This window comes from Filicampus tigris, chromosome 21 (assembly GCF_054856515.1).
Source record: "Filicampus tigris isolate MCC_2025a chromosome 21, RoL_Ftig_1.0, whole genome shotgun sequence".
NCBI classification, from domain to species: domain Eukaryota; kingdom Metazoa; phylum Chordata; class Actinopteri; order Syngnathiformes; family Syngnathidae; genus Filicampus; species Filicampus tigris.
The window spans coordinates 1408019-1418310 of NC_141237.1; the positions used below are offsets into that span (position 1 = coordinate 1408019).

A 10292-nucleotide genomic window follows, 5' to 3' on the forward strand; every position below is an offset into this window, starting at 1 on the left:
AATAACAAAGCATGACTGGCCATTTTCTGCAGGGTCCCCGTCAGAGTCATCAATCACAGCCTGCAGCCACACTGCAGTCTCCTCAGCCAGACACCACATGTGTGCTACGCTTACTTTATTTCATAAGAAAAAACAATCTTATTTACAATATTTTGTATGGGGAGGGGGTATGAGAGCTTGGGGGTGCTTTCAGTGCAGACGAGACTTTTTCAGGCGAGAGGTATGCTCTGCCGCTTTGCGTTTCAGCGACGGCGTGCTGGGCGCCTCTTCGGGGGGGCTCTCGGCGAGGAGGTAGAGCGCCGTAGGAGGGATGGGCTCCTGCAGGCAGGGGGAGAAAACATCGTAAATCCCGACGCATAAAAATGTCCAAAAGACACCAGAATAGCCCCGTCGCTTCTATTCATCATGACAATCGGTGTATTATTCATTCGTTCAAAGGCTGATTTTTCACGGATACATTTTAGGCTTGGTTCAAAAAATGTTAAAGGTGAAAATGTGTAGTGACCTGCATGAGGTAGTCGGCAATGTACTCGGGCTTCAGGCACGTCACCCCTTGGCCGGAGGCATCCGTCACGTCCACCCGGAAATCTCCCGGACGGAGGCGGCTGAAGTCGGCAAACAAGTGCGTGGCCTCCTTGTACATAGCGGGAGAGGCACTCGGCAGCACCTGGACCAAAGCAAAGCAAAAAAAACGAGTGAGTAAAAATGTTTCGTTACGTCGAAGACGAAGCCGGCACCCGAACCTTGGCCCCGCCCGACTGCAGCAAGCGCCTGAAGCCGGCTGCTCGGCTCTGGTCGATGTTCAGCATCACCGTCCAGCCGCTGAAGGCTCCCTGAAAAAACACATGCAGCGCTACTTGAAGAGGAAAAAAAAAAAAAATCTAGCATGATGGGAGTGCTTTAATATGGAGTCCACTGATTTGAGAAATGCTTTTTTTCCCAGTTTGAACCGGAATGAGGAATTTTAAATTGAATTCACCTTTTTATACTTAAATCAAAATGTACATTCAAAAACCACAATTCGTTTTTTCCTGTTCAAGAATGCAAGTCAATAACTATCGTGGAGAATTTTACAGGGTCAGCACGATGAACTAGCGGTTGTCCGCCTCACAGTTCTGGGTTTGAATCTTAACTGGTCTTATGCATTTCTTCAGCACTGTCATTCACACTATTATTCGGCGACAGAAACGGCTACTTTAATGACTTCCATTTCATTTCAGCTTGGAAAATGATTGACGTATTTTTTTGGGGTGATTACTGGAATAACCCAGAAAGACATTTATCGAACATTTTATACTCACAAATTTGAACATATTTTTTTTATTGAACATGTGTGCGTGTTTGTATAAATGAGACATTCCTGCGTGAATTTAGAGGGACAAGCTGAGTTTTGTCGAGTATGAGCTGCTACGTACTCCCTGTTCCAAGGGTCCCCGCAGGGCTTTCCTCCAACGCATGGCAGCTAACGCTAAGCGCCTCTGCTGCGAGCTGATGGAGGGCAAAGCGTCCAGGATGCAGCTGCTGCCCCACTCGTAATCCTCCTCCTGGAACGCGTGACACAAAAATGGCCATCACGACTAATCAGACTTATTGGGCGGACCGCGTCGCCGCGTCGCCGGGCCCACCGGAAGGAAGCGGCCCACGGAGCGACAGGCCTCCAAGTAGGAGCGATGCAGGATCCACTTGCCGGCCGCCATGGCCGCCAGGTACTTTTCGTTGCGCAGGGGCGTGCCTACGATGATGTGGGAGCAGCTGGGATCAAACGACTGCTTGTCCAGGATGACGCCACCTACGGGCGGAGCAGAACGGAGCAATGAGAGAAAAACAAGTCTCCTGTCTCCTGAGCCAAAATGTTCATTGCTCAGTTGGAGCCATTCACCAAAATTGTCAGGGAAAAAAAAAGATCCATCTCACAGATAGGCTGAACTCCAAGGGGCTTGCTTATAAGACATATTTTGGGACTCACCAAGCTCTTCGATGAGGTGACTGTAATCGATGCGCTCCTGAGGAGCGAGCGATGACATCTGGAAGATGGGCGGCGTCCTCGCCTCCTCCTAAAAGTAGGAAGACGGGCTTTGAGCCTCCGGCCGCCGCCGCTCACCCGTCCGTCACTTTCAATTTGAACGCTCACCACTGGCTCGGGAGCTGCCGAGGGCTTGGCGAGGGGGAAGGCGATGCGGGGGGCTTCGGGAGTCAGGATGTTATTCTGCAGCTCTTCCTGCGGGGGCGCTGTGGCCTTCTTGCCCATTTGCTGATCGATGACGTCACAAGCCGCTGATGGGAGGAAGAAGGGTGAACCAGGAATTACTAACTAACTAAAATTGAACAAACACAGTGTCGTTAAGTAAAAAAATGAAAATGCTTTAAAAAAACAAAAACAAATAGAAACTTTATTTTACCTTTTCAAAATGAACTAAACTATAGCAAAAAAGTCCTTTGCTTTTGTAGGTTGATTTTATATTTCTTTCCGTGTTTTTACTACATAAAACTTACTGCGCTGTACTTTTTTAAAACAAAAAACAACTCGACAAACCAAATGAAGAAGAACAAAACTCAAAGTATAATGAGAAGTGCCAAACAATTGTAAGCCCGGAGCGTACTACGTACCCATCTCCACCAGCTCCGAGTCGGTCATAGAGTCGGCCAGCTGCCTGTCGTGCTGCGGCCGGGCCTGCGGGGGAGGCGCCAGAGTCTGCGAGTGCTGCGAGGGACTACCGGGCCACTGCCGGTTGTCGGCCAACTTGGCCCTCTCCTCCCGGGCCGTCGGATCGTCCCAAACGATCTGCTCGCTCTGGGAGGGCTCCGTGTTGACATCCGAGGCAGCTGCTCGGGAAACCCTTCCAGGAGGAAAATCTCAAGTTAAGGGCCACATTGCCGCAGTCATCATTTGCCATCCGTAGTCTCCTCTCCTCACCTTAGTGCTTCCAAAGTGCGCCTGCCGCCGCCGGAAGCGTTGAGGTTGGAGTCGGCGCCCCCGGCGGTCCCCACCCGACTGAGCCGCGCCGACGTCCGTCTGCCGGTCGTCATCTTGGTGGCCGACATGATTTCTTGGAGAGCTTTCTGCAGGTTCTCTCTCATCTGCAGCGTCTCGGCAATATCTGGAAGAAGACGTTGAAAGAAATGACGGGAGACTTTTTGGAAGTTGAGGGAGAGAGTAACACCCACCGTTCTGGTTGGCAAGGTCGTCTTGATCTGCGTTCCCATCACTTGAACGGCGAGAGGAGGAAGCGTCCTCGGCGGCCTTGCGCTCGGACTGGAGGACAGATGCTTAAAATGTTACCAATGAGAAGGGCTCGCCATCATACACTCAGAGGCCGCGATACGGACAATCAAAAGTGATACAAAGACTGCACTGTAATAATAATTAGGAACGTTAGATTCAAATTTTTCAGACCGATACCAGTACAAGTATTCACTCTTGGAGTACTCACCGATACCCAATACCGATACCTCTAGTACTTTTCATAAAGACAATTTCACGTGACACACAATGACAAAGATTTGTGAACACGCTACCTTAAAATACGTCGGGTATCGGATTTCTGACACTTTGGTAAAAGAAAACGGACACTTTTGTAGGTTAGGTTAGGTCAAGCAAAAGTTGTTTTAAAGTGGGTCAATTTGACCCACAACATAACAAGAGAGTTGACAACATATTTATTGAGCCCTTGAATTGGAGCGTGCCTCCGAGTCCACAAAAAGAAATGTCAGCGTTCCATCATTTGTGCCTACTTTGTCGTCGCGGGCTTCTGCGTCGTCTTGCCGTTGCGTTCGTGTGAAAGGGGGCGACCTCTGCGAGCTGCTGGGAACCTGACTGAGGTTCAGGCTCATCTTGGGGTTGTAGGTGAAAGGATACAGAGACTCCGGGACGTGCCTCTGCTCCTCGGCGCACTACAAGACAACAAGAAACCAATGTTGGGCTTGAAGTCTTGCAGGGGACGTGGAGAAGAGCGTCCGCAGGAGACGTACAGCTTCCAGCCAGTGGTGCGAGACCACGTGCACACCCCTCTCCTTCACGCTTCGGTATTCCCGACTGTTGTCGCCCGCTCGGCCCTGGTAGATCAAGTGTGTGACGGTATCGTCGAAGGCCCATCTTTACACACAAAAAGGAGTTGTTGGTTTTTGGGGGGTTGGCTTTTGTCATCATGCGCTCCTTTGCTTGCAAAGATATGAAATAAAAGTTGGCTGTTGCTACCTAAATTCGGCTCCGAGCGAGGCGGCCACAGCGTTGAGTTCGCTCTGCATCTTGCTCAGCTTCTTCCCCACGCAAATCACGACGCCCGCCAGCAGGCCGGCCTTCTTTTCTACCGCCTTGAGACACTAAAAGGTCAGCGGTGGCCGAAGTTTGACCCGTAGCATAGACAAAAGATAAAAAAACATAACAAAAACGTAAGGGGGGGAGCAAAAAGTTGAGAGAAAAAAAACCCAAAAACGGACATGCGGTGCTGTCCCCAACCTCCTTCCTGCTGGTGGCGAGCTGCGGGCTGGCAGAGGCGGCTTGCATGTCGGCGAGATGGCTGCCGCGGGCGCTGTTGGCCAGCGCCACCTTCATGTTCCTGTTGATGACGTCCGTCAGCGGCGTCTCCGCCTTCTCGCCGGGCTTGGAGGGCCCGCCGGGCGTGTCCAGCGCCCCCAAGGCGTCCTGAAGGCAACATGCAGTGCCTGACTTATGTGATCAACTTGCAAAAAGGTTGCTCTTTTGAAAAAGTATCTATTCTTTTTTTTTTTTTATTCATTACCTCATTAAATAACAACATTGATTTGTTGCAAGCCTCAAAATAGCCAATTTATTTTGCATAATAACTACATTCTTGAGTCTAATGTTAATAATACAATAAAAATATTAAGTAATACAGTAAGCACTGTTATGATTATACTGAAATGAATTCTAAATAAAATCAAATAAACTATGACTAGTTTTGAACTTAAACAATTTGACCAACCTTGACGTTGAAGGAGGGCCTGAAGAGCTGATCCCTGCTGAGGAAGCGGGACGGCGTGTCCAGCTGCAGCGAGGGCTCCTTGCCGAGGGGCTTGCGGCGGCCGCCCTCCTGGCTTTGCTCGGGCGTGCCCGCGTCCTCTTTGGACTTCATCTGGTCCAGTACCGAGCGGAAGACTTTGCTCTGGAAGCGTCCCGCATCCAGCGGCGTGACGGCCTTGCCGCTCTGCGGCCCCAGCAGCGGCAACTCTGGAGAGACGAGGAGCGCCGGTCGGGGCGGCGGCAGCGGCGGCGGCATGGGCGTCTTCTGGGAGGCGCCGACAAAACTCTCCTCCTCCCTTTCTGGGGAAGAAATATAAAACCACAGTCAATCAAAATCGAGCACTATGATCCTTCCACACGGAAAATATTCACACTGTTTCCATTTCGGGATAAGCTCGTTGAATCAAAAGAGCGTGTGGAAGAGGCAAAGCGCCGTGAATACTGTGCATGAACTTTTGCAAACCCGGTGAAGGCGGCAGATCAACCAGAAAGCGCTCTTCGGCCGCCCTCTGGCCGGTCTTCGCAGAGGCCATGATCCAGTGCATGGTGACGGCCGGGAGCCCCCACTTCTTGGCCGCCTGGTACTTGGTGCCGTCGGGGCTCTGTAGCACCAGGTGAGTGCTGGCCAGCATCGCTTTCTTGGGGTTGGCCAAGCGCACAAAGTAGTCCTGGACACTGCAACAGTCGAGAGTCACACAAACTTGCAAAGCGGAAAGAATACGGACAATTTGGGACTTTTTCATTGCCTGTTTTTTTGGGGGGGGGTTTTTTGCATTTTGTTTTAATTTTATTTGGTTAACAAAAAATGTTTTTTTTTTTTTTTTTTAAGTTTTCCTTTACCTATAATAACTTTGCTGGGAAGTGTAAATAATCTATCTGAAAATGGCAAAATATGTCTCGCTTGAAACGGAGGACGTACGTGGCTCCCAGGTGCTTGGCCAGCTCCACCAGCGACTCGCGCTCGGCTCCCGTGAACTGGCTGACGGAAAGGACGCAATTCTTGAGAGGCGAACGTCCGCCCAGCGCGGGAACAGGAGTGAACAGAGGATTGGACGACAGCTCCAGGAGACACTCCCTCTCCACACACGTGGCCTGTTGGCAGGGGAACACTGTACAGTGGACCGCCGCCTACTCGCAGCACGAACCGTGACATAACGGGTGAAGACTGCAGCGGAAAACAACGAATATTTGTGAACTCACCAACCAGGTATCCGTGACCACCTCGTCCACCGTGGCCTCCACAGAGCAGCCCAGCAGAGGCACCACGGCGTAGTCGGCGATGGCGCGCGTGCGGCCCACCGACACCCGGCCTCCGTTCTCCGCCACGAGCGAGGACAGCTGGGCCTCGGCCTCGGCGCCGAAGCCCTGCAGCAGGAAGCGTTTTCCGGCAAAGAGACCCGCCTCGCTGGCCTCGTGCACGGTGGAGTCCGCCTCTGGTCTGGCGCTGCGGTTGAGGCTCCAGGACCGCTCGGCGGACGCATTGACCGCCGTCACGCCGTCGCGCTCGACTGGCGCCGCCGGCTCATCAACTTGAAAACACACAAGGTCGGGCCGGACAAAAGCTTTATGTCAAACATTTTCAGGCGCGGGCGCGCGTGCCGAGTCACTGCTGAGCGCAAATGCTCCAGAACTCACCGACTGTCGGGTCGTCATCCGTGTACTGCGAGAGGAGGTCTTCCTCCGCTCGCTTCAGTCTTGGGGTGCTGGGACTGGCGGCGGGGGGTCCCACCGAGGGCCTGGAGGTGGCCGCGCGGCGGGCCGGCTCAACCAACACCTCGGCCGGGGAGGGGGGCGGACAGTCCGGGTGGAGGAAGCCTGCTTCCGGGAGGAGCCGACCGATGGAGAAGCTGTCTAGCAGCCACTGGACCGTCACCACGTGAGGTCTGGCAGACAACAACAACACAGTTAGTGTGAGCGTCTTTTCCATGACGCTGCCGCTCTTGAAGCCAACCTGTGAGTCGTTTTGGACAAAAAAGTCTTGAGGTCCCGGTCGGGGTCTCCCGAGACCACATGTGTGAGCGCCTCGCTGGGCTGGTTGAAGCAAAGACCCCCCGCGGCGCTCACCAGCCGACGCAGCTTCTCCAGCTTCTTAGCGGGCAGGCCGCACAGGTACAGCTGCACCAGGAAATTCATGGAAAAAAAAGCTCACGAGAAAAGAAAAAAAAAATCCTAGAGAATGTGAGCGCAATAAAACAAAAGTTTTACACCTGTAACACTAACAAGTCATATGAGACCATGACAATTTGCCTTCATTTCACTTAGGGGTGTACTCACTTTTGTCGCCGCAGGTTTAGACATTAATGGCTGTGTGATATTATTCTGAGGGCATAGGAAAACGTCTACTTCTACAATTTAGACAAAATGTGAGGGGTGTGCTCACTTTGGTGCGATTGTACAATCCAATTTTATTTGTATAGCGCATTTCATAACAGCTAGGGCTGTAAAAAAGCACTTTACAATACAATAAATAAAACAAAAACAATAAAAGGCTGTGGTACATGTATTAATAAATAGAGACATAAATACAATATAAAATATAAATAAATAACGACTGTATGGGATAAAGGAAGCACTTGCCTTACAGCCGTCCAGGAGGTCGTCTGCGGGCTGAACGGTGAGATCCAGACCGTCAAGGGAGTCCGGAACATCCACGCGGCTGCCGCTTGCATTGGTGAGGGCCGTGTCGTTAACCGGCACGCTGGTGTTGAGGGAGATACGACTCAAACCCAGCACTGAAGGACCCTCTGGAGGCAAAAGGAGGCGTTGAACTTTGGGAACCTTGAATGTAAGGTTTACACCGCGCGGCTTGACCGACCATCCTTGTTGCCGGAGCCGGTGGGCGTGGACGTGTTTGGCCGGGAGCTTTGCGATGCGCCGCGCTCCACGATGTAGTGACGTTCATCCTGACTGGAGCCCTTCTCGATGCTGTCGAACAGCCAGCGCAAGGACACGCAGTACACGTTCCATTTGCGCGCACACTCGTACTTCTGACCTGTACAGACCAACACTGGGGACAGTGAGCCGGGGGAGAAAAAAACGTCGACGCATCACGGCGAATAAAAATCGTCGCCAACTTGCCCGAGGGTTCGTTGACGATAAGGTGCGTGCACTCGTTCATTTTGAGCTGGCCCGTGTAGCGGGCGCCGTGCTGCTCGCACACACGCTGCACTTCTTTGCGCTCGATGGTGGAGAGCCCCGTCACGCAAACGGTGCAGCCGCGCAGCACCGGGCACAGGTGCTCCTCCACGGGCAGCTCCGTGTAGCTGAACAGACTGAAGAGGGGGGCGGACAGCTTGGCACAGGTACCGCTGAAATGCATCGACTCTTTCTCTCCTTTCCCACATGTCAGGGCATTACAGGAAAGCATTACTACAAAGTTGTTTTGGGGTGTTTTACCTGTTTTGAGACTTCTCCCAGCATGTTTTCACCCAGGAAGGCAGCAGGATGGCTTTGCCCAGGTTGGCGGCCACCAGGTACTTTTTGCTGCCCACTTCGCCAGCGATCAGGTGCGTGACGGACACGTTGAGGTCCAGAGAGACGCGCCCACCCATCAGCTGCACCAGATCCATCACCTCGGCCTGCAAGCACACATGCGTTAAGAACAATTCACCCAAAAAAAGTGAAGCAGACAGAACCAATACAAAAATAACTCCAAATAATGCACAACTAATGATTGACTAATTGAGTTTATTACCACTTCTTTTTTTAAACCCAATTTAGTATCAAGCAGTTTTATTTTATCCAGGTATATTTGACATACTATTTGCGAGTTATTCTAATATTCACATTGGGTTAATCTATAAGCAGATGACTGACCCGGGCTTTTGTATCCAGGCTCGTGCAGGAGACGGTGACGTTGACCATGGCCATGTTGTAGACCGGCTTCTCCGCTTTGGGCACGCAAAGCTGCTGCTGCAGGCAGAAAACCACCACCAGCGGGCTCACGATCCGGCAGCCTAGCTACACGATCAGACGCAAAGAGGGAACATAACGCCAAAGACTCACGGAAATGTTGGTGTTAATGCTTCCGAGAATATGAGACAGCATAATACATTCTTGCAGTGCTGGAAGGCGGGCGTGTTGAAGTCAGTGAAGACAAACAAAGACTTGTCCTTATGGTCCATCTTTAACACAGCCTCTTCATCCATCTTCTTGACGTATTTATCAGACTGCAGTTCCATAATAGCCTGAACACATTTGAAGAGAAAGACCATAATCAACAGCTGTAGGTGTGAATTGGGACTGTTTGTTTATGTTATAAGCAAAGTTGCAAAACTCTTGGAATTTTCAAAGTTGGAAATCTTTCATGGGAAATTAACGGAACTCTTGGAACTCTATTAAGTCAGACAACAGTTCACCTCATAGGCTTTGGAAGCATACTCTGATGTTTGTCCTTTACTTCCCACAAACTTGACAATGAAGCCATCATTGTGTCCTTTGGACATGATGGCCAACCTAAATAAAAAAAAAATATATATAAATATAAAATAAGGACCACACATAAATATTAATGGGTGTAATTGGATGATGGTTAACGAGAATACCAAGCTACAGTTCAATAACATGTCAAATTTTAGCTACAGTTCTAATAAAATGAAGCTTAGCTACCCACTTACCTCTCAGGGCTCGAACACCGTCAAAAAATTGACCGACAGGATAATTGACTCGAACACTAGACAAACGAACTCTTTTACTTTTATTATTATTTTACAAAATCGACGAGAAGAGATACTAAAACGCGTCACTGTCACGACCACACACAGCCCGTGCTAACTTGACCAAAACATTACTCGAAGACGGTTACCAGTGAGCTAAAATACTAACAAATAACTTTGTATTAGATAAAATGTCATTTGTACTCATTTCTACTTGCGGGAAATTCGTCGCAAATGTTGAGAATAGGATGACATTTCTTTATCGTTTTTTTCTTTTTTGATGTCAAGTAAGTCTTGTTATTCGCGCCACTGCGTCACTTCCGCAGTTACAAGCTCATTGAACCGTGTGGAAACAACGGCACAGGGTGAAAAATCAATTAGAGGAAAAAACGTCTCCGTGTAAAATCGCAAAGTGCAGGTAATTCGTTGAAAACGTAGCAATTTTGCAAATACGTCTTTGTTCATTCACTGACAAAATTCGTACGTTTGCCTTGTTTGAATCAGCAGTTTTTTTTTACTTCCGGTGTTACAAGCCAATTAAACCGAGTGGAATGCGACATTGGCAAACAAACGGTCCTAGCAACTAATCAAGTCCCATGCGCTGTTCGTACAGGGGTCTTTGGTTTACGACGGAAATCGCCGTATTTTATTACCAA

General features: G+C 50.2%; 1 protein-coding gene across 2 annotated transcripts; it reads right to left on the minus strand.

The window, feature by feature from the left end:
• Nucleotides 1-100: 100 nt before the first annotated feature.
• topbp1 (DNA topoisomerase II binding protein 1) lies at nucleotides 101-10047 on the minus strand. Of its 2 annotated transcripts, XM_086020841.1 has the most exons (28): nucleotides 9598-10047; nucleotides 9340-9436; nucleotides 9034-9168; nucleotides 8798-8941; nucleotides 8378-8559; nucleotides 8060-8253; nucleotides 7797-7973; nucleotides 7559-7725; nucleotides 6933-7096; nucleotides 6617-6864; nucleotides 6182-6510; nucleotides 5901-6073; nucleotides 5445-5656; nucleotides 4944-5281; nucleotides 4457-4642; nucleotides 4196-4320; nucleotides 3970-4093; nucleotides 3733-3891; nucleotides 3166-3253; nucleotides 2915-3098; nucleotides 2608-2837; nucleotides 2132-2274; nucleotides 1967-2054; nucleotides 1626-1789; nucleotides 1416-1544; nucleotides 744-833; nucleotides 506-667; nucleotides 101-318 (listed from the first exon to the last, which is right to left on the minus strand). In XM_086020841.1, the coding sequence occupies exons 2-28, from the start codon at nucleotides 9424-9426 to the stop codon at nucleotides 190-192; spliced, it is 4551 nt and encodes a 1516-aa protein (XP_085876967.1). In that variant the 5' UTR covers nucleotides 9427-9436; nucleotides 9598-10047; the 3' UTR covers nucleotides 101-189. The 2 variants fall into 2 exon arrangements, with proteins under 2 accessions (XP_085876967.1, XP_085876968.1); XM_086020842.1 differs by lacking the exons at nucleotides 9340-9436; nucleotides 9598-10047 and having other exon boundaries at nucleotides 8798-8937; nucleotides 9034-9160.
• Nucleotides 10048-10292: the final 245 nt, after the last annotated feature.

Bases quoted from the DNA above. Each gene is read 5' to 3' on its own strand.
- topbp1 (XM_086020841.1), bottom strand. From the start codon at position 9,426: ATGTCCAAAGGACACAATGATGGCTTCATTGTCAAGTTTGTGGGAAGT. The intron at 9,169-9,339 runs GTGAACTGTTGT...AAATGTGTTCAG, and splicing joins ATGCTTCCAAAGCCTATGAG to GCTATTATGGAACTGCAGTC. The intron at 6,511-6,616 runs GTGAGTTCTGGA...TGTGTTTTCAAG, and splicing joins GGATGACGACCCGACAGTCG to TTGATGAGCCGGCGGCGCCA.